Raw genomic sequence first — 24,404 nt, 5'->3', positions numbered from 1 at the left:
TGGATGGGAGGGGAGGGCATGGGACAGAGGAGAATTGCTGGACATGGATGGGAGGGCAGGGGAGAGAGGAGAATCACTGGACATGGATGGGAGGGGAGGGCAGGGGAGAGAGGAGAATCACTGGAAACGGATGGGAGGGCAGGGGAGAGAGGAGAATCACTGGAAACGGATGGGAGGGGAGGGCAGGGGAGAGAGGAGAATCGCTGGACACGGATGGGAGGGGAGGGGAGAGAGGAGAATCGCTGGACATGGATGGGAGGGCAGGGGAGAGAGGAGAATCGCTGGACATGGATGGGATGGGAGGGGAGGGGAGGGAAGAGAGAATCGCTGGACATGGATGGGAGGGGAGGGCAGGGGAGAGAGGAGAATCGCTGGACATGGATGGCAGGGGAGGGCAGGGGAGAGAGGAGAATCGCTGGACATGGATGGCAGGAGAGGACAGGTTGCAGAGAAGAATCACTGGACATGGATGGGAGGGGAGGGCAGGGGAGAGAGGAGACATACTGTACATGAATGGGAGGGGAGGTCAGGGAAGAGAGATTCGCTGGACATGGATGGAAGGGGAGGGCAGGGGAGAGGAAAATCGGACATGGATGAGAGGGGAGGGAAGGGAGGAGAGAAGAATCACTGGAGATGGATGGCAGGAGAGGACAGGGGACAGAGGAGAATTGTTGGACATGGGAGGGGAGGGCAGGGGAGAGAGGAGACATGCTGGACATGGATGAAGGGGAGGGAAGACAGGAAGGAGATGCAGATGGATGGGAGGGGAGGGCATGGAAGAGAGGAGAAATGCTGGAAATGGATGGAAAGGACAGGAGATAGAGGAAAATTGCTGGACATGGATCGATGGAGGGGTTTGGGGGGAGAGAGGAGAAATGCTGGACTTGGATGTAGGAGAGGGGAGAGAGAATTATTGCTTTCTATGAATACAGGGGAGGGAAGAGAGGAGAAATGCTGGACATGGATGGAGGGGAGAAGAGAGGAGAAGTGCTGGACATGGATGGAGGGGAGGAAAGAAAAAAGAAGAAGATGCACCTGGATGGAGATGAGGGAAAGAGAAGAGAGGAGAAAAACTGTACATGGATAGAGAAAATAGGCAAAAGCTGGATTCACGTTATACCTCCTCCAGTCAATTCCAAGGAGGAGGATACAGCTTTTACTTATGGATGGAGGCCAAGAAATGAAGAAGAAAGGAGAAAAGTAAAGAAATAAATGGAAAGGAAGCCCTGGAAATGGAGTTAAGAGAACAGATAGCAGCAGAATCAGAGACTGGGACAATATGGATAGAAACACAAAGTCACCAGACAACAAAGGTAAAAAAAATCCTTTTATTTTCACTTTAGTGTTTGGAATATGTCCAGTTTGAGAATTTACATCTGCTGTCTTATTTTGCACTGGGTGTGCTGGAGATGTAACAGCTTACAGAAATGATTTATAATGAAAAAAAATCAAATTTTTTTCTCCTATACTAGTATAATATTTTCAATGATGTCTGTTTATATGCGCCATGGCTGGTGTAAGGGGTATGGCTACTGTGGGTGTGGCTATCATAGGGGTGGAGCCTTATGTGGTGACCCCACCCATAATGAGTACCGGCACCTTTTTTTCTACAAAAAAAGCACTGGCTAACAGATTTAGTGCACAGTAATGAATTGGTGTGCGTTAAGTGCCAGGCAACCCATCGATATACAATGGGCTGCACAGCCTTTAGCACATGCTAATCATTAACATGCGCTAAATGCGTTAGCATACCTTAGTAAAAGGACCCCTCCTTGTTTAACAGAGGTTTTGTAAAATACTACCAGAAATGAGTATATCCCAACCTGAACATCTCAATTCCAGTCTCAAAATTCTGTCAAATGGGCCTTCACATCTAGCAAGAACTGTACAGCAGATTTACGACACTAGAATAGCAGGCTTTTTCTGAAATAAAGCACTTATTCTTGAACTTTTCGTTACTGTGAATTAGGTTATTTGTTTTATATTCAAGGACCAGCCCTTCTCCTTTCTCAGTGATAATTGTTTGAGTATTTACACTTTTGCCATTGTTGATAAATTGAGTACTTAGTCGTATCTGAGCAGATGCTGCAAATTCAGGGATTGCTGTTTTTATATTTACAGTTGATGCATTTCCAAAATTAAGCACCATCAAAAATCCTCTGTCTAAGCCATCAAGCTCCCTTACATAGGCAAAAATATTGGTATCGTTCCATATGCTGCACATCCACCCTCTGTGAATAGGCAACTCCTCCTGGCGAAGCAAGTTTAATTCCCGGTACAAACCCAGAGTTGAGTTGTGTTCATCCTGTTGAACCTGTAACAAATTTATAACAGTTTATTCAGTTGACAGCAATGACAAATGGGTTCATCTCTTCAGGTGCTGAAAACCATGGGAGTAATACTGAGCCTGCAGTGGTCAGCATTTTTTTTTTAAATGCCAGCCGCCGCTGATTTTTTTACATGCAGATATTCAAAAGCAGTGCTGAATATCCGGATTTAGGTTGTCTAGTACTACTTACCCGGGTACTGATGCTTTTCAGACTTGTACCTGGCTAGGTAACCAGATAAATATAGGACAGTGTGTTTTTCTGTTCTAACTATAACTGAGCTTGCAGGGGGGGGGGGCATCAGCAATAATGTCAGGAAGTACTTTTTCACAGACTGTGTGATAGATACCTAGAATAACCTCCCGCAGGAGGTGGTGGAGATGAAAACGGTAACAGAATTTAAAAGGAATCCTGTTATCACTCCACACCAGACATCACTGCGGAAACCCAGGCCAAAGTATCGGCCTGCCTATCCGACATTGCTGCCTGGCTGTCCAACCGCCACCTGAAACTGAACATGGCCAAGACCGAGCTTATCGTCTTCCCACCCAAACCCATTTGTCCTCTCCCTCAACTCTCTATCTCAGTTGATAACACCCTCCCCGTCTCATCTGCCCGCAACCTCGGAGTCATCTTCGACTCCTCCCTCTCCTTCTCTGCGTATATCCAACAGATAGCAAAGACCTGTCGCTTCTTCCTCTATAACATTAGCAAAATTCGCCCTTTCCTCTCTGAGCACACCACCCGAACTCTCATCCACTCTCTCATTACCTCTCGCCTTGACTACTGCAACCTACTCCTCACTGGCCTCCCACTTAGCCATCTATCCCCCCTTCAGTCAGTTCAGAACTCTGCTGCACGCCTTATCTTCCGCCTGGACCGATATACTCATATCACCCCTCTCCTCAAGTCACTTCACTGGCTTCCGATCAGGTACCGCATACAATTCAAGCTTCTCCTACTAACCTACAAATGCACTCGATCTGCAGCCCCTCCTTACCTCTCTACCCTCATCTCCCCTTACGTTCCTACCCGTAACCTCCACTCTCAAGACAAATCCCTCCTTTCAGTACCCTTCTCCACCACCGCCAACTCCAGGCTCCACCCTTTCTGCCTCGCTTCACCCCATGCCTGGAATAAACTCCCTGAGCCCATACGCCAGGCCCCCTCCCTGCCCATCTTCAAATCCTTGCTCAAAGCCCACCTCTTCAATGTCACCTTCGGCACCTAACCACTACACCCCTATTCAGGAAATCTAGACTGCCCCAACTTGACATTTTATCCTTTAGATTGTAAGCTCCTTTGAGCAGGGACTGTCCTTCTTTGTCAAACTGTACAGCGCTGCGTAACCCTAGTAGCGCTCTAGAAATGTTAAGTAGTAGTAGTAGTAATGTAGATCCCCTATGGGTGAGGTTTACAGCAGATAGTTAAGGGTTGTGATCACGGTGAAAAGGCCCCGCACTCAACACTCACCAATTGGGGAAATACAGAGAAAAGTAGGGAAATCTTATATTCTGTATTTTGTATAGGGTGCAACTCAGTATTTTTATAAATGTATTTCCCTTAATGTTAATTCAAATTTTTCAAAGTGATGACAATGTTGCACCTTAATAGTGAAATTAAAATAATTTATTATGCAAGACGTTTTTTTAAGATTCAATAAACAGCTGTATCAATGTACATTAATGACATGTGACAATTCTTTTCTTTATACCCTTAGAAATTATAAATGTCAGCAAACAATCAATACATTTTACATATCAGTTTTCCTCAACTAAACCAATCAGATAAATATCAGTTTTTAACTTAACTAGTGTATACTGCAATAGAATGTACTGTTTAATATATGTCCTTTATTAAGAGTTGATTCTTTATTTTAGTGATGCCCAAAAGGATACTTTAATTGCAGTTTTCCTCTTCTTCCTTCTTTCTCTCTTTTAAACGTTGGGTACCATTTAATTCTCAGTTGTGATGATCCCTGGCCAGGGAGCAGGAACCAGGAGCTGAAGAATACCTACTACACTAAGCTAATAAAAAATCAACAACAAAAACCCTAAACCCTAACTAAAGTACCTAACATCTGCCACATTCACCTAAATATTTTCCCTAGCTAGCTATCCCAATTAAATAAACAAATAATTATTTTTCCCTATTCTATACCCTCCCACAAAATGTTGGAATTTTTAATCCCCTAATGTACAAAGATTCTTTAATTCTGTGTTTGGTGTCACAACTTCCACAACCACCAGTATTCTTCAAGATCCTCCTTGTTACACAGAAGGAAAAAAAAACCTTCAGACGGTTTCACAGACCCATTCAATGATGAAACTCAGATTTAAAGTTTTACATCTGAGCTGCCATAGACAATCTCTCCAAAGAATGTACTTTTAAAGTTCAGAGTAGCTCTTTACAGAAATGGCCTCAGAGCCGCACTGCTTTGCTTACATTTAAAACTTTCTATCAGGGACAGCTTATTTTCCAGCACTTCCAAACTTTACTCCCTTAGGAAACAGATGATGCTGAAATGATTTACCATCCCAAAACTAGTCAAACAGACATCAAACATCTCCTACCAGCCCTTAAATACGCGTCGGGCTTTCAAAATTAAATGCCAGACATCCAAACCACTCTTTCTAAGCACAACCAAAGTATTTTAAGCTTACAATTCAATTTATATTTCAATTTCCAGTGACAACCAGTTGCTGCTCACTGTCACAGGTCTGCTTAGCACTACAATCACCACCCAACTGCCAGCCTGAGCTGTTTTGTTTTTCTCCTGAGAGTTCCACCAGCACAAGCCCAACATTCCAAATTCCCCCCAGGGCACAATTACAGCATTTTAAAACAAAATAAACATTTTTCAAACATATACAAACAGGCAACATGTCTAATTGATGTAAACTTTGGTACCTTTCACCCCTGAAGCCTGAAAACCCTCTTTATTTCCTGTGCAGCGCTTACACCAACGCGGGCCGTTCCAAAAAAATAATAAAACGTCGGGAGAGTGCACCGGTAAGCCCCTTTTAAAAGGGACACAAATCATTTTATTTTTTAATACCCCATTTACAGTAAGTAGTAGTAGCGGTGATTAGATGGCAACACCACCAATTGGGAAGCGATGCCAATGCTGGGCAGACTTCTACGGTCTGTGCCCTTATCGTGGCTGGATAGATTCAGCTTATTCAGCTTCCATAACTTGAAAACAAGGCCAGTGCCAGACAGACATCTATGGTCTGTGCCCTGAAAATGGCAAGGACAAATCAAGATCAAGTGTACGTATCATACCTTATCTTGTTGGGCAGACTGGATTGGCTGTACAGATCTTTATCTGCTTTCGTCTATTATATTACATATCTGGGCAGTTACCTGAATATCACTGCTAACTGGGTAACTCCTGACTCCACCACCGGACCACCCAAGCACTACCTGGACAGTGCGCCAAGGCAGTCTGAGCAGATATTCTGTGGCCAGTGAAAAGTCCTGCTGACCAGGTCCACGCCCAGATTAGGGGTAAGAGCGGTTCCTATGTGACTTGCCCCACTGATATTGAACTCCTATGAGTATGTTGACGTGTGCATCTGCTACCAATCCAAAAATGAAGTTAGAATGCTAGCTAAAACTGGAAAAACAAGTACGTCGATAAAGTCAATGATGGTTTTCATAATTGTGAATTTGTTCAATGTCACAGGCTGAACTGCCCTGGTTTCTACACGTTTCCGATAGAACAGGACTGCAAAAATATTATCATTGCATATTGCTGCCATGTTGATCACACATAAGTCATCAATGGTATCAAAGCAGAACTACTTGCACCTGATTATGGTGCCCGTGGTTCTCTGCATGATCTAGGATTGCATGGATGAATTTAGCAGCAGTATCAAGAAAAAGGTGAACCCATCATGCAGCATAGAACCAAGCCGCTATTGGTAGGGGGAAACAGAAGATGTTGCCTCCTAAAATGTTTCATGGCCGTTTGACTAGAAAGTGGTCAGCCTGGTCTCTGTGGTTTTTGATCCTAAATCCGACTCCTCTCCGTCAGTCTGGCAGGGCTAGGGTGCTATGAAGACAGCACTCATAGCTTCAGAGGAGAATAGAATCCCACTCATTATGTATCAGTGGTACCTATGACAGAGTGAATCCTAAATGGAATTGATTTCTACCCTTTAAATCTAGACTAAACTAACTGGCAGTGAAGCAGCACCCAGGATAGGAGCTAAGGTATGGGCAGCAGGGGAGGGGGAGGGAGACGAACTGTGATATAGCAAATAGTTACAGTCCCATGACAGTCTGTTCCACACTGCCAAACTTAGAAGAGAGTAGCCAGTATCAAAAAGTTAGGAAAACGTAAACTTTAACAAGAGGCAAAGCAGGATGTCCAGGTGAGGTTTTGGATGTCCTATATAATAAAACGCACCTCCAACATTCTGAAGCTGACTGCATGGCTGAGGCATTCCTGCTCTCTGCATCCATCTCCTGAATTGACATCACGTACTTCCGGGTTCGTCACAAGCAGAAGTGACCAACCACACGAGGTTTCTCGGCTTCAGAATGTTGGAGGTGCATTCTATTAAATAGGATTGGTCAGTTCCTTGAAGCACAGCCAGAGCTCAGCGTCCTGCACAGTAACGCTCAGACACCAGAGAGAGAGGGGGGTGGGGGGGCTGACACCAGAGAGGGAGGGAGGTATTTCTGTCACACACACACACACACACACTCTCTCTCTCACACACTCTATCTCTCTCACAGTCAATGTCTTTCTCTCTCACTCTCACACACTGTCTCTCACACTCTCTATGTCTCACACTGTATCACATTCACTCTCTATGTGTCACAGTCACTCACACACTCTCTTGGTCTCATACACTCAGTCTCACAGAGAGTCTGTGTCTCACACACACTCTCTCTCTCTCTCTCACACTGTGTCTCACATACGCACTTGCACACACTCTCATTCTCACACACACACTCTCTCTCTCACAGACACACTCACACCCAGACTCACTCTCTCTCTCACACACACACGCACTCACACATTCACTCTCTCTCACACACGGTCACTCTCACTTACACTCTCTCAAACATATACACTCCGAGGAAAACCTTGCTAGTGCCCATTTCATTTGAGTCAGAAACGGGCCTTTTTTACTAGTCCTATATAATAAAACGCATCTCCAACATTCTGAAGCTGACTGCATGGCTGAGGCATTTCTGCTCTCTGTATCCATCTCCTGAATTGACATCACGTACTTCCGGGTTCATCACAAGCAGAAGTGACCAACCACACAAGGTTTCTCGGTTTCAGAATGTTGGAGGTGCATTCTATTAAATAGGATTGGTCAGTTCCTTGAAGCACAGCCAGAGCTCAGCGTCCTGCAAGTAACGCACACACTGTATCTGTGTGAAACACACTCTCTTTCTCTCACACTGTATCTCACATACATACTTGCACACACACTCTCTCTCTCTCACACTGTGTCTCGCATATGCACTTGCACACACTCTCATTCTCACACACACACACACTCTCTTTCTCACAGACATACTCGCACCCAGACTCACTCTATCTCTCTCTCACACACACACTCCCACGTTCACTCTCTCTCTCACACACAGTCACTGTCACATGCACTCTCTCGAACATACACACTCCGAGGAAAACCTTGCTAGTGCCCGTTTCATTTGTGTCAGAAACGGGCCTTTTTTTACTAGTTTTAATAATAAAGCTAAAAAAAAGAGTTGCTTCCCAGATACAGATGCAAAACATACCACATTTTTCCTTTACAAAAGTGATTCCTTAACAGTGCCATCAGTTCATTCCATTATTCATGTTATGCTCAGAAAATCAACACATTCTTTTGGGAAGGGAAACAAATAACTACCTTAAATGAAAAGCATAGTATTTCATTTAAATTAGAGGCAAATGTGAATGTCCAATACCTACCTTAACATTGATAGTTTGGTAATCTTCGTTAATGGGTAACCACGTTGTGTTGGCCTGGCTAAAGCCAGCATTCTGGCTAGGATCCCATTGCATTGGTGTCTTCTCTGGATTTTCACTCTATAAAATCAAACCTCACTATTACATATGCTTGATGCTATTATTAACAAGTGATTGTGGTTAAATTCAGGCTAATCTTAAAAAAAAAAAAAATTCAGACTATTAGTTCATCTGAAGCTCATTCTAGTCTTTTTCTATTTTGCTTCCGTTCAACTAGCAGACGAGGTGCTGTGAGGACTTCAAGAGCAGGATAGAACTTCACTGGTAATTTGGCTGGGAAATTGCTTTTAAACTTGGGGAAAGGTAGACCTAGGGCCTCTTTTGTCAAACCATGGTAGCGGCTCCCAGTGTGGTAATGCCGACAAAGCCCATTCACTTTGAATGGGCTCTGTCGGCATTGCTGCACAGGAACCGCTAGCGCTGCTTGACAAAAGAGGCCCTTAGAGTTAAATAGGTAATTTCAGTGTCTTTATTTTTAAGTTATTCTACTTATTAAACAAAGGCAGTTTAAGGAATAGGGTTTTGTTTGTTAAATGCAGCAAATAAATACATTTAAAGTCTCTGTTACAGTTCCATAGGCTAGCAGTTAAGGGATTATTCTAGAGTTTACCATAGCATCATTGTAGAGCAGAGATGATAATCACAGGAAACCCCAGTTTAGAGTTATAACTTTAGTTTGCAGGACAGTTTAGTTTCCATAGTATAAAACCCCTTTCTCCATAGCAGGGGCGTATCTGCGTGGGGCCACAGGGGCCTGGGCCCCCGCAGATTTCGCCCTGGCCCCCCTCCCCGCCGTCAACCCTCCCCCGCTGCTTACTTTTGCTGGCGCCGAGGTCCCGACCCGCAATCTCCGTTTTTCGTCTTCCTCCGTGGCCATGCTTCCAGGAAGTAACGCTGCAGTGCTGATTCGTTGAATCCAGTTCAGCGTCTGACGTCAGACGTCGAACTGGAGTCAACGAATCAGCACTGCAGCGTTACTTCCTGGAAGCATGGCCACGGAGGAAGACGAAAAACGGAGATTGCGGGTCGGGACCTCGGCGCCAGCAAAAGTAAGCAGCGGGGGAGGGTTGACGGCGGGGAGGGGGTGGAGAGAGGCGGCGGCGGCGGGGGGGGGGGGGAGGGAGGCAAAAATGTGCCCCCCCTCTCTGGCTCTGGCCCCCCCTACCGCCGGATTCCAGATACGCCCCTGCTCCATAGTTTTAAAACTTGAACTTTCTGCTACAGCATTAACAGATAGCCTCTAGAAGGCACAGCAGGGCCCAGTTCAGTCTTCATTCCCATCCACCCTCCCCTAGCACATCTCTTCATTTATAGTCAGATATTATAATTAGGAAAACAAAGAGGAGTCTTAATTACAGAATTGTAATTACATTTCATTACTTTCTGAGAGGCAACACTAAATAAATCACACAATTATACCATATAATCTAAAGGCTCATTTATATTAGTCTAATATCCCTAGTATCTTTAAATTATTAAACAACTCATACTAAAATGTAGACAGCAGTCCAGCAGCGAGAGGGGTGCTATCCAGTCTTTTGCACTGAGTATCACACGTATGATTATCTCCCAGTTGGCGAGAAGTTATATGCTAAAGAGACAGCTGAGGGGAGATATGATTGAGATCTACAAAATCCTGAGTGGTGTAGAATGAATAGAAGTGAATCGATTTTTTACCCTTTCAAAAAGTAAAAAGACTAGGGGACACTTAATGAAGTTACATGGAAAAACTTTTAAAACAAATAGGAGGACTTTTTTTTCACTCAACGAATAGTTAAGCTCTGGAACTCTTTGCCGGAGGATGTAGTAACAGCAGTTAGCGTATCTGGGTTTTAAAAAAGATTTGGACAAGTTCCTGGAGGAAAAGTCCATAGTCTGCTATTGAGACAGACATGGGGAAGCCACTGCTTGCCCTGGGATTGGCAGTATGGAATGTTGCAACTATTTGGGTTTCTACCAGGTACTTGTGACCTGGATTGGCCACTGTTGGAAACAGGATACTGGGCTAGAAGGACCATTGGTCTGACCCAGAATGGCTATTCTTATGTTCTTAATTCTTGTGTGTATGCCTGATGCAAAGAGCTCCTAGCTCTCAAAGAACAAGTCTGAGGCTAGAGTAGCAAACTTGGAGTAGAAGGAGACAGAGAGGTATATAGAGGGGACCTAAAGGGACAACCTCTAGTCTGGCAGCCCCTGTGCTGCCTTGGACGTCTCCTAGAAGGAAATCATCACCCTGATGAAGTAGGAAATAATCGTGTAGCCAGGACCTGCCCACTAGGGAATGCAATATCCTCTCATACTGAGGATGTGTCTCCAGGAACTTTGGCCCAGAAAGGAAGAGTTAGGACAGCTGTTATAGTTGGTGATTCGATCATTAGGCATGTAGAGAGCTGGGTGGCTGGTGGATATGTGGATCACCTGGTCACTTGCCTGCCTGGTCCAAAGGTGGACAACCTCACACATCATCAAGATAGGATTTCAGATAGAGCTGGGGGGAAGCTGGCTGTCCTGGTACATGTGGGTACCGGTGACATAGGAAAATGTGGGAGAGAGGTTCTGGAAGCCAAATTTAGGCTCTTAGGTAGATAGCTGAAGTCCCGATCCTCCAGGGTAGTATTTTTGTAAATGTTCCCCGTTTCTTTGTGCAGGACCCAAGAGGCAGGCAGACCTCCAAGTCCCAATGCATGCTTGGGATAATGTGCAGGGATAAGGGATTTTGATTTGTTAGGAACTGGGCAACATTCTGAAAAAGGGGGGTGACTGTTCCAAAGGGATGGACTCCACCTTAACCGGGATGGAACCAGGCTGCTGGCTCTAAATTTTAAAAAGGAGATAGAGAAGCTTTTAAGCTAAAACTGGTGGGAAAAGCCAGGAGTGCGTGCTTTGGTGTGGAGTATCCTTGAAGAATGCTATTGAAACAGGACATTTAGGAAATCCCAATAGAGAGAGTTCAACAAGGTGAAAGAAAGCCAGGAGTGCTTAATGAGAGAGCAGAGTAAAGGATGCACATTATCCTTGTCAACTTCTAAGCAGCTTACAGATGCAAAGAAAAAAACGCAATTTGAAGTGAATGTATACAAATGGTAGAAGCCTAAAAAATAAGATGGGAGAGTTAGAGTACATAGCCCTAAATGATTTAGATATAATAGGCATCTCAGAGACCTGGTGGAAGGAGGACAATCAATAGGACACTGTGTTAACAGGGTACAAATTATATTGCAATGATAGAGTGGATCAAAGTGGAGAGAAAGTTGCGCTATATGTTAAAGAGGGAATTGAGTCAAACAAAATAAATACTTTATATGAAACAGATAGCAACATGGAATCATTATTGACAGAAACTCCATGTGTGAAGGGAAGGAGTATTCTTGTAGGGCTGTGCTACTGTCCATCAGGACAGAACGAACAGACAGATGAAGAAATGTTTACAGAAATTAGGAAACTGGCAAACTGGGCAACAGTGTAATAATGGGTGATTTCAATTACCCCAATATTGACTGGATAAATGTTACATCAGGGAGCGCTCGGGAGGCAAAATTCCTAGAGGTAATAAATGACTGCTTCTTGGAGCAACTGGTCCAGGAACCAACAAGAGGGGAAGCCATTTTAGATCTAGCCGTCATGGAATGCAGTGCATTGTACAAAAGGTAACATGTTGGATCCACTAGGAAACAGTGATCATAGCATGATCAAGTTTGATCTAATATCTGCAGTGAAGTCACAAAGGAAATCTACTGTATCAGCATTTAATTTTCAAAAGGGTGACTATGATTAAAAAAAGAAGCTAAAAGGATCGGCTGCAAAGGTTAGGACTTTAAATCAGGCATGGATGTTGTTTAAAAATATCATCTTGCATGCCCAGACCAGATGCATTCTGCGTTATTTACAAAGGTGGAAAAAAGAGAAAATGACAACCAGCATGGTTAAAAGATGAAATGAAAGAGGCTATTAGAGCCAAAAGAATGTCCTTCAAAGAATGGAAAAAGGACCTCAATCATATCTCCCCTCAGACGTCTCTTTTCCAAACTGAAGAGCCCTAACCTCTTTAGCCTTTCTCATATAAGAGGAGTTCTATCCCCTTTATCATTTTGATCGCTCTTCTTTGAACCTTTTCCAATTCCACTATATGTTTCTTGAGATTCGGTGACCAGAACTGAACGCAATACTCAAGGTGCACCATGGAGTAATACAGAGGAATTATAGTATTCTCGGTCTTATTTACCATCCCTTTCCTAATGATTCCTAGCATCCTGTTTGCTTTGTTGGCTGCCACCACCACACACTGGACAGAAGGTTTAAACTTTATGTCTACACCACCACCTAGATCTTTTTCTTGGGTGATGACCTCCCAAGGAGGATCCTATTATCAGTACAGCTCATTGAAGGAAGGCATAGCCTTTTTACGATCTTTCCTACCTACACTGGTAGATATCCCCCGTGATATACCTATTGATATTGAGCACACACACAGGATCACTGCTAACTTTCCACTGGGTAAATCTTATCCGAGATCAATAATTATCAAATTTCTGAGATACAATCAAGCAATGCAAATCCTTCAAGCTGCAAAATCTAAACTACCAACAAGCTTTATCTCATATCAGACCTATCAAAACCTATTGCTAAAAAAACGTAAAATGTTTTTGGACATGTGCCAGAAACTCAAGGTCATGGGGGCCTAACATGGCCTTTTCTATCCTGTGGTGATGCGAGTTACATTTCAAAATACCACCAAGCACTACAGCGATCCACTAGAACTTCAAAAATTCCTTCATGATCACTCCACCAAGAGTCCATGATTTTTCTGGGCACCTTTTACTAATGCCTATTATTTGTCTTCATTCTAATTCACATGGCTGTGTAGCTCCAGATCCGATTTTTATAACTACTACTACTACTTATCACTTCTATAGCGCTACAAGGCATACACAGCACTGTACACCATACATGAAAAGACAGTCCCTGCTCAAAGAGCTCACAATCTAAATAGGACAAACAGACAGAACAACTAAGAGGTAAGGGAATTAAAGAGGTGGGGATAAAAGGGTACAGGGCAAGTGAGTAGTGGTTAGGAGTCAAAAGCAGTGTTAAAGAGGTAGGCTTTTAGCCTGGATTTGCAAATGGCCAAAGACAGGGCTAGACGTACAAGCTTGGGAAGTCTATTCCAGGCGTGAGGTGCAGCGAGATAAAAGGAACGGAGTCTGGAATTAGCAGTAGAGGAGAAGGGGACAGACAAGAGAGATTTATAACTCACATCTAGCTGACGGTTGAGCTTTCGTCCTGCCATCAGGATGCACTCGACCCCGATCATCCTGTTCCTCATTGTAAACTCTGTTAACTTTATAGGTTGGGGGGTTTTTTGTTTGTTTGTTTTTGATTCATTGTTTCATTTAACAGCTTCACATTATCAGCGAGACACTGGTTCCTTTACTTTTATTATGCTGTCTACACATATTGTATGCAGACCCAGATCTTATCCATTCCAATATACACCATGAGCAAGCTATGCCTTACAACTTTAAATGTTAAAGGCATTTCTCACCCAATTAAGTGCAAGAAAATCCTACTATATCTCAAAAAGTTGAAATCAAATATCTGCTTTCTTCAAGAGTCACACTTGGACTTCACTGAAGCCTCGAAGTTATCAGGTGGATGGTATGATCAGTTTTACGCAGCATGTGCTAAAGGAAAGCAAAATGATGTGATAGCATTAATCTCTAAATCTTTCCCTTTCAAACTCTCCTCGCATACCTTTGATCTCAACGGCTGCTGGTCTCTTCTGGTAGGTACCATCAATGGGACATCAATTACTTTCCTCAATATATATGCACCAAATTCGGATTACCCTAATTTCTTTCCTACTATTAATACATCTGCATTATTTAATCACATGATTCTTGGAGGTGATTTCAACTTCCCCTCGACCCCCTCCTGGACAGATCTTCATCTATTCCAGCAGTTAAACCTGGTGTCAGATCTGCATTAACCTCCCTAATGCAAGTGAATGGTTGGACAGACTTATGGCATCTCATGAACTCTACTACAAGAGATTACTCTTTCTATTCAGATGCACACCAAACTTACACCAGACTTGATTATTTCTTTGGATCTAAAGGTATTATTCCTCTTCTGAATTCAGTTACAATTCACACAATCTCTATATCAGAACACGCTGCAGTCACCTGTGACCTTGACTGGTCATTAGACCAACACAAATCCAGTACATGGCAACTTAATTCTACTCTTCTGTCTGATGAGTCTTTCATCAAGCACATATCGCAGAAGTCCACAGAATATTTTGAACTGAATTATGACCCGTCACTTTACCCAGTATACCTGAATGTAACTCACCTTGAGCTACTACTGGAAAAGGTGTGAACAAAATACAAATAAATAAATAAATATGGGAATCTTACAAAGCTTGGTTACATGGGTACTGTTATCAGTTACTCAGCCCTCCTTTGGAAAAATCACAATGCCTCTCTAGATCAACTAGAAAAAAACTATTCATTCTCTGGAATCCACCATGTATATTAATGCCTCTCAGGTGTCCATTTTCAAACTTCAACTACTGAAATTTGAGTACAACTCCCAGGTTATAAGGACTCTGCCATTCATTTCAAACAAAGCTCAGTTTACTACTCTGAAGCAAATACAGTGGGCAAAGTCCTGGCCTCATATTTAAAAGGAAAGTGAATTAAACAATGAATAGCTGATATAAAATCTGTTTCAGGATCAGTTTACACCGAGACATCTCAAATCCTTACAGCATTCACAGATTTTTATTCAAAATCATACTCTTCAGAAAGTTCTGCTTCAGGTGCAGATATTGCAGATTTCCTCTCTAACCTTAAGATACACAACTTAATCCAGACCACCAAAAAATACTCAACGAACCCATTCATGTTTCAGAAATGTCTTGGGCTATCAAATCATTGCCCTCATCCAAAGCTCCTGGCCCAGATAGCCTGCCCGCTGAATTTTATAAACCCTTTATGAGCTTTGTGGCAACTAAAGTCCAAGAATTTTATCAAGCTCTGATAACGATTCCGTGAAGCAAATACTGTGGTTTTGCCGAAGCCAAACCCAAATCACCAACTCATCCAAAATTATCAACCCATATCTTTATTAAATTTGGACTAAAAAATATATGCTAAGCTTCTATCTAATAGACTGGAGAAAGTTATTCATCTGCTTATTCAACAGGACCAAGCCAGCTTTATTAAAAATAGATATGGTGCTGATAACACTCTACTTTTCTGTCTCCTCCTCAAGGCCTTTCCCCATTGTTTCTGTCTCTTTGGTCGTGGAGAAGGCCTTCGATCGGGTGGACTGGAGATACTTGTCTCTCCATCTAATACAATATGAGCACTGGTGGAATCTAATTTACTCTACATACAAATTTGAATTGTACATAGATTTTCTAGCAATCTACTCCTGTACGGTTCCCAAGAAATGGTCTGCATTAACGAAGTATCTAAACATTACTGACAAACCACCTTGATGTTTCCAGAGTACACATTATCTACTCTATTTGTGCTGTTCCTCATGTGCTGCTGTTTATCTCGAATTTTACTGTTTGTTGTTCTGTTCAAAGGTTTTTCTGTGCTTTGTAATTCTTTAAAAATTCAATAAAAAATACCTAGACCAAAAACAAAAAGAATCTCCATGTCAGGTGGAGTAAATACTAAACACTAATGTACTTTGAAGATAGAAAATTATCACTACATATTTTTCTACTCCACCTGATCCAGTGACAGTTTTCTATTTAGAGGGCATTCCTACTCGTTAACATTTCTATAGTGCTACTAGGTGAACATAGTACTATACAGATAAATGTAAGAGACTCTGCTCCAGTAAGCTTACACTCACACAGAGACACATAGCCTTTTGTCCCTACACTAGAATTTTTACACCAGCCCGAGACGGCATAAAGATTCAGCACTATAAAGGAAGTTAAAAAAAAAAACACATGAAAATTGAGTGCAGTTTTTTAAAAATATCAGTAGCAATTTTGGACTTGGCCTTTTTACATGCTGATTGTGCTACCTCTTAGCAGGGAGGTTTTACTCCAGAATTTTCCATATTAAAAACTCTTACTGCATTGGGAGTAAAATAAGCACAGGAAAATCAGAAAGAAACAGCCTCATTAAAGGATAGCAAAGCTTATTATAGTGTGAAAAGCTGTAGTAAATCAGGTAGGTCCTTAGTGTCTTCAAGGACTGCATTCCAGAACAACTTGGTCTAGGTTTGGGTGGCGGACAGGCATATTTTCAAAGCACTTAGCCTTCCAAAGTTCCATAGAAACCTATGGAACTTTGGAAGGCTAAGTGCTTTGAAAATATGCCTGCTAGAATCATAGTGATGAGCCTCTATCAAACCAAAACCTCAGCCCATACATATATGCAGACGACATAACAATCTACATCCCATTTAAACAAGATTTAAAGGAAATTTTCAATGACATCAACCAAAGCTTACATATCATGCATTCATGGGTGGATGCATTTCAACTGAAACTCAATGCAGAAAAAACCCAATGCCTAATCACCACCTCTCAACATAATACGAACAAATTTACCACCATTAACACACCAAAATTGAACCTTCCAATTTCGGATACCCTAAAAATTCTTGGAGTTACCATTGATCGACACCTAACTCTTGAGAGTCACGCGAAAAACACAACCAAGATGATGTTCCACTCAATGTGGAAACTAAAGAGAGTAAGACCTTTCTTCCCAAGGACTGTCTTCCGCAACTTGGTACAATCAATGGTACTCAGTCATCTAGACTACTGGAATGCACTATACGCTGGCTGCAAAGAACAAATAATCAAGAAACTTCAGACAGCTCAGAACACTGCAGCTAGACTCATATTCGGAAAAACAAAATATGAAAGTGCAAAACCCCTATGAGAAAAGCTACACTGGCTCCCACTTAAAGAACGCATCACGTTCAAAATATGTACCCTAGTTCACAAAATCATTCACGGAGATGCCCCAGCCTACATGTCAGACCTGATAGACTTACCACCCAGGAATGCTAAAAAATCATCCCGCACATTTCTCAATCTTCACTTCCCCAACTGTAAAGGTCTAAAATACAAACTAACGCATGCGTCAACCTTTTCCTACTTGAGCACACAATTCTGGAACGCACTGCCGCGCAGCCTGAAAACGATCTATAAATTAACTAACTTCCGCAAACTACTGAAGACCCATCTCTTCAACAAGGCATACCACAAAGATCAACAAATGTGAACTCCTACACATATATCCAGAATTGTCTTGTAAGCAGCCTACTAGTTAGGGTGGTGGACTTTGGTCCTGGGGAACTGAGTTCGATTCCCAGCACAGGCAGCTCCTTGTGACTCTGGGCAAGTCACTTAACCCTCCATTGCCTGCTGCATTGAGCCTGCCATGAGTGGGAAAACGCAGGGTACAAATGTAATAAAAATAAATAAATATTTGCTTGCTACACTACTATCATGTTTCATCATTATCATGTTACCCAATATCCTTATGTAATATACTAAATGTATATTCTCTTATATATTTCCACCATTCATGATGTATTGTAAGCCACGTTGAGCCTGCAAAGAGGTGGGAAAATGTGGGATACAAATGCAATAAATATGGCAAGACAGTGTCCTGTCTTCCACATTCTTGGATGTTCATGGTGGCAAAAGTCAACTTGCAGTCTGCTGTTGTTCTCTTTGCTTATATCTTCCTCACCTAAGTCAAAAGCACTTTCTGCTAAGAACATGAGAGCAGTTTGGAACGAAGATGAGCTATTAGCATATGTACTTTTTTCTTTTGACGTTATGTAGCACTTACAGGATCATGTTCTCCAAAAACGCCTTCACTCTGATTCTGTAATGTAGCATTGTCTTCCATTCCTATTTCTTCTCCATAGTATGTGATAGGTGTCCCAGGAAGAGTTAGCAAGAGCATGTTTATTACATTGATGTATTCTTTTCCAACACGAGATGCAATTCGTTGATAGCTGGGGCTCCCAACCTAAATAAAAAATATAAATTAATACATTAATCTGAAAAGCCAAAGATGTCCTAGTTAAAGATAATACATTGATTTTTTTGGTCTTACAGTTCCAGAAATGTAATCATGGGCACAGGAGGTGAAAATCTCAGAGGAGAAAGCCAGAGGATCTCCTGGCCAGCAAAGAGGAATTTAGGAAAAAGACTATGAAACCAGCAGAGATCCGGTGCTAGTTGTCTGTCCCAAAAGAAACTAGAAAGAGATGGAGGGTTCTGGAAGACAGAAAATACAAGACCTAGAAGTAGAAAACTGGGGAAATGATCCCAACCCAATAAGGAGGGACATGAATGTGAGGTCATTGGACCAGGAAGGGAAGGAAGAGTATAGAAAAATGACCATAGGAGCCAGTGCATGGAAGACTGCAAAAGCCAAAGGGAAGTAGGAATCCAAATAGTGGGTGGGGTGATTGGGAGGGTGGGAAGAGGCACAGAGTAAGCTGAGTGTGCCTTGAGGAAAGTGGGCAGAGAGGTCAGTGAGAATGATGGGAAAAAGGAACGGACTTTGTGTTTACAGGCATTGGGTCATCACACTCACAAAGAAAGAAACCATCAACCAAGAATGCTGCCTTTAAATGTAGTTCTTTCTTGTGTGTGTCCCAGCTATATAATATGAGTAGTAGATATCAAATACAGCTTTTTAAATCAAAACTCAGCTAACAGCATTTCAAAATATTAGTTAGCACTGCTTTTCTCATACTGTAACCTGAAATAGTGCCCTAGCATGTTTATCTAGCAGCACACTATAGTAAATAAATTGAACAACTGAGGCTAATTAGTCATTACTATAGTGTATACGTTGTATACCAAACTTTATTTTTATTAAGAAGTTGAAAAGTGAGCTGAGTGATGGTGCTGCACACTATTATGTGACAGTGCATAGATTTTATACTCCCTGGCATCACTGAGGGCTGGAATACTGCAGATGTAGCATTCATAGTCCCTGACAGGAGGAAATTATAGTTATTGCGCAATAGTGACACCTAATAGCCAGATTATGAGCGTATAAAAGTAAACTTTTGAGAGGAGTCCTGGGTCATGACCCCCAAATTAAGGATTGCCACTGCAATAACTGGACTAAATTAACTGGTAATTGGAACATTGGGGGAAAAGATTCCTAGGTAGTTATAAAGAAAAACCTCTGGGATTAGATCCCAGCCATGGTTCCAACTGAGCCCCGGAAATCCAAAAATGCAGATGGCAACTGCAGATCCAACCCTCCCCCAAAACGAAAACTAAACTTGAATGGCTACAAAGTACGTTAAAGTGGTATGTATCGTGCATGTCCAGAGCCTTACAACCCAGGTAGGCCATTTTCCCTTTGGCATATTCTTCATCCACAATTCTACAAGAGAAGAGATGGAATTTCCTGATATTTCTTTATTCAGTTCAAGGAAGTAGAAGTTAAAAGGGAAATCTGCTTCTTGGATGAAAGATGTTCCATAATACATCATGGTCTTTTCAACATCCTTATCGTCATTGGACTCTGTAGCCATAAACCTTTAACAAAATAGCACAAATAGAATGTTAAAAAAAAATAAGATGCATTATTTTTCCTAATATTTTCAAGTTTAAGACATTGCAAGCAGATATTCTGCATAAATTGTGCTACAAAACTCTCCCTCTATCATGTAGTCTTTCTGACTACAGCTCTTTCCCTCACTCCAAAAGCACCCCATGCACTTGGCTCTTGCCAGCCTTACTTTTTGTGTTTTGTTGTTTAATCTTTGTGCATCTGAATAATCTAGATCAGGGGTAGGCAACTCCGGTCCTCGAGAGCTGCAGGCAGGTCAGGTTTTCAGGATATCCACAATGAATATGCAGGAGATAGATTTGCAAGCACTGCCTCCATGGTATGCAAATCTATCTCTTGCATATTCATTGTGGATATCCTGAAAACCTGACCTGCCTTCGGCTCTCGAGGACCGGAGTTGCCTACCCCTCATCTAGATCATTGGATTGACATAAACCTTATTTATGAATTTTCAAGGACTCTGAAATCTTCACAGCAAGGACATCTTCCACCTCACCTCTTGGAAAACTCAGATTGGCCATTACTTGGAGCTCAGGGTTCAGCTGTAAATTACAAAAGAGTTAAGGAGTGGAGAGACTTATGCTTCAGGAAAAAGACTTAGGTGCTATTTTTTGTATGTAATAGCTTGTTCTGAGGTGATTTTGGGTTAGGAGGAGAAAGGTAAGGGAGTAGGTTTAGGAGGGGTAAGAGTTTTAAATGTATTTTAAATTATGTATTTTATGTTGTATATATGTTTTATTTAGGGCTGAATTTTGATTACAATTTTAATTGTGGTTAATCACGTGATTAAAGGTATGTTATTTCCCCCACCCCTCTCTACTGCAGCTCCTTGTGACTCTGGACAAGTAACTTAACCCTTCATTGCCCAGAGTCACAAGGAGCTGCAGTGGAAAAAAATAAAAAAATCAACCCTAACAAACTGAAGAATAAAAAGTAATTAAAAGTTAAAAAATATAAAATACAAATTGAAAAATTACAAATTAAAGAAACAGTATGCAGAATAGCTATGAACGGCCTTACAGTTTTCACAGCCTGCTTCGGAAAAACAAGCCTAGTTTTATTGTCATTCACATTGATACTCGTGGAGAACAACAGGTAATCTTGGAAAACTGTAAGACAATCTCAAACTTTCCCTTTCTTAGGCAGGAGTCACTTAGGAGTAAAGTCAGGAAGTACTTTTTCATGGAGAGGGTGGAGGATGCCTGGAATGCCTTCCAGTGGGAGATGATAGAGACAAAAAGAGTAATGGAATTCAAAAATGCATGGATAAATACAAAGGATTCCTATTTGGAAAGAGGAAGGAATCAGAACAAACTTAGTGGTGCTTAGGCGGCAACATCAGTATTAGGGAAATAAGGCCAGACTTCTATATTCTGTGCCTTGATTATAGCTAGACAGATCTGGATGGGCTGGAGTGGGGCTTCGACTGCAACTCCACTAGTTGGGAAGTAAGGCCAATGCTGGACAGACTTCTACAGTCTATGTCCCAATTAAAGTGGAACAGATCTCGATGGGCTGGAGTGGGCTTCAACGGTAACTCCAGTAGTTAGGGAATAAAGTCAGTATTGGGCAGATTTCTATGGTCTGTGCCCTGATAATGGCAAGGTCAGATCACGATCGAGTATGCATAGGTTATATTGCATCATACCATATGCTATGAGTTTAACTTGTTAGACATAATGACGGACCATGTAAGTCTTTATTTACCATCATCTACTATGTTATGTGTATTTTCAAAGCACTTAGACTAATAAAGTTAACTAGAGGGGCAAAATCGAACAGGGTGCCCAAGTATTCATGAGGGCGCCCTCACAGGACGGCCTCGCGAAGGGGCGGGGAAACCCGTATTATCGAAACAAGATGGGAGTCCATCTTTCGTTTCGATAATACGATCGGGGACGCCCAAATCTCAACATTTAGGTCGACCTTAGAAATGGTTGACTTAAATGTTGAGATGGTCGTCCCCGGTTTTCGGCCATAATGGAAACCAAGGACACCCATCTCAAAAACAACCAAATTCAAGCCCTTTGGTTGTGGGAGGAGCCAGAATTCGTAGTGCACTGGTCCCCCTGACATGCCAGGACACCAACCGGGCACCCAAGGGGCACTGCAGTGGACTTCAGAAATTGCTCCCAGGTGCATAGCTCCCTTACCTTGGGTGCTGAGCCCCCCCCAAAAAACCCAAAACCCACTACCCACAACTGTACACCACTACCATAGCCGTAAGGGGTGAAGGGGGGCACCTACATGTGGGTACAGAGGGTTTTGGGTGGGTTGTGGAGGACTCACATTTACCACCATAAGTGTAACAGGTAGGAGGGGATGGGCCTGGGTCCGCCTGCCTGAAGTGCACTGCGGTACCCACTAAAACTACTCCAGGGACCTGCATACTGCTGTCAGGGAGCTGGGTATGACATTTGAGGCTGGCATAGAGGCTGGCAAAAAAAAAATTAAGTTTCTTTTTAGGATGGGAGGGGGTTGGTGACCACTGGGGAAGTAAGGGGAGGTCATCCCCGATTCCCTCTGGTGGTCATCTGGTCAGTTCGGGCACCTTTTTGAGGCTTGGTCGCAAGAAAAAATGGACCAAGTAAAGTTGGCCAAGTGCTCATCAGGGATGCCCTTCTTTTTTCCATTATCGGCCGAAGACGCCCATCTCTTAATCACGCCCCAGTCCCGCCTTCGCTACGGTGCTGACATGCCCCCGTGAACTTTGGTCGTTCCCGCGATGGAAAGCAGTTGAGGACGCCCAAAATTGGCTTTCGATTATGCCGATTTGGGCGACCCTGAGAGAAGGACGCCCATCTCCCGATTTGTGTCGGAAGATGGGCGCCCTTCTCTTTCGAAAATAAGCCTGAAGGTAGCCTATGGAACTTTGTAAGTCTAAGTGCTTTGAAAATGAGCCCCTTAGTAAATTACCTACTAGAAAGGACTGTAGCAATTTAGATTGGAGATGGATTGAACATCATTTTCCTCCAAACAAAGTTAGGCAGGTTTTTGGAAAAGATATGGAACACAGAGGCAACCCGATTGATGGTGGTTGATGATTTATGTATATTTAAGTTGTACTTCACTCAGATATCATGATGGGTGGATTATAAATGCCTTTACATAAAAAAATAAATTTATGGATATGAAGGGATAAAGTAGTGATTCAGTGCTAATATTGATAGCTTTGACACTGTTGATCTTGTTGGATCACTTGAAAATAGCTGGTGTCAGTTTCAAGTTTCTTTATTTCACTTGCTATACAGCCATCTGAGAAGTTCACAATCATCAATCAAAATTTAGAAAAGGGAAAGAACTACAATATTCAATAGGACAGCAAATGAATGTAAATAAGTGGGAGGTAGAAAGGAGAAGAGCAGTAGGGAGGAGTAATGAGACCTCGTCATGCAGTAGCAATAGGAAGGGCCACCCACACATGCAGCCATCTTGCAAAGAGGAGCCCAGAAATCAAAGGCTCTGACCCAAAGGCATCCTTAAACAGGAATGTCTTAAACCCTATTTTTTGAATTTCTCATAGTTTCTCTCCAAATGAAGGTGAAGTGGTAGGGCATTCCAAAATTGGGGTCTATTTATGCTGAAGATCTTTGTACAAATGGTGTCAAAGCAGATATGTCAGTGTGAGGGGATAACAAATTATCCTGAGGAGAGGAGACTTCTAGGTGGTGTGTAAGGTATTATTAAACTCCTCTCAGTACCCTTCTCCACCACCGCCAACCCCAGGCTCCGCTTATTCTGCCTCGCCTCACCCTATGCTTGGAATAAACTTCCTGAGCCCTTACGCTGAGCCCCCTCCCTACCAATCTTCAAATCTTTGCTCAAAGCCCACCTCTTCAATGTTGCTTTCGGCACCTAACCTTTATACCTTTCAGGAAATCTAGACTGCCCCTATTTGACTGACTGTACATTTGTCCTTTAGATTGTAAGCTTCTTGAGCAGGGACTGTCCTTCTATGTTAAATTGTACAGCGCTGCGTAACCCTGGTAGCGCTTTAGAAATGTCAAGTAGTAGTAGGTAGGGAGGCTGCCCAGAGGGCAATATTTTAAAAGTCAGAAGTGTCAGTTTATAAGTGAAGGCTGCATATGGGAGTAGGTTATGCAGGTTTTCTAGAAACAAGGAAGCTGATCGAGCCCTATAAGTGATCAGACATGCAAACAGGTGGCGGCGTGGTACGGTCAGGGATAAGGGGAGGGGAATTGGGGATTAGGTAGGGACTCACAGGCAGACACAAGCAAGATAGATCGGGGATAGAAAGAGGGCGAGAGTAGAATGTAGCAGTGAGGGATAGGGAGGGAGAGGCAGGTAACAAGAAGGGAAGTCCAAGAGGACAAGAGGTGGTAAAAAGGGGGGTGGCCACAGGAGGTATTAAGTATGCCTATCTTTTTGTTTCGAAAATGGCCATTTCATACACATTTTGTGCTCAGTGCATATTTCTTTTGTGATCATTTTCAAAAATAAAAAAAAAGTCAAAGGGAAAAACGCACA

The 24,404-nt window shown here is 42.5% G+C and overlaps 1 protein-coding gene across 1 annotated transcript in view; it reads right to left on the bottom strand.

The window, feature by feature from the left end:
* Positions 1-1,579: 1,579 nt before the first annotated feature.
* SLC3A1 (solute carrier family 3 member 1) overlaps positions 1,580-24,404 on the bottom strand; it is a 73,336-nt gene continuing 50,511 nt past the window's right edge. The window contains 4 exon segments of the mRNA XM_030195803.1: positions 1,580-2,314; positions 8,269-8,385; positions 18,165-18,347; positions 19,681-19,882. Of these exon segments, the coding sequence (XP_030051663.1) occupies positions 1,874-2,314; positions 8,269-8,385; positions 18,165-18,347; positions 19,681-19,882 (943 nt within the window). The 3' untranslated portion in view covers positions 1,580-1,873.

This window comes from Microcaecilia unicolor, chromosome 3, assembly GCF_901765095.1.
Source record: "Microcaecilia unicolor chromosome 3, aMicUni1.1, whole genome shotgun sequence".
Lineage (NCBI taxonomy): Eukaryota > Metazoa > Chordata > Amphibia > Gymnophiona > Siphonopidae > Microcaecilia > Microcaecilia unicolor.
The sequence above is the reverse complement of the archived record's forward strand: the minus strand, read 5'-3'. Positions and strand labels throughout refer to the sequence as shown.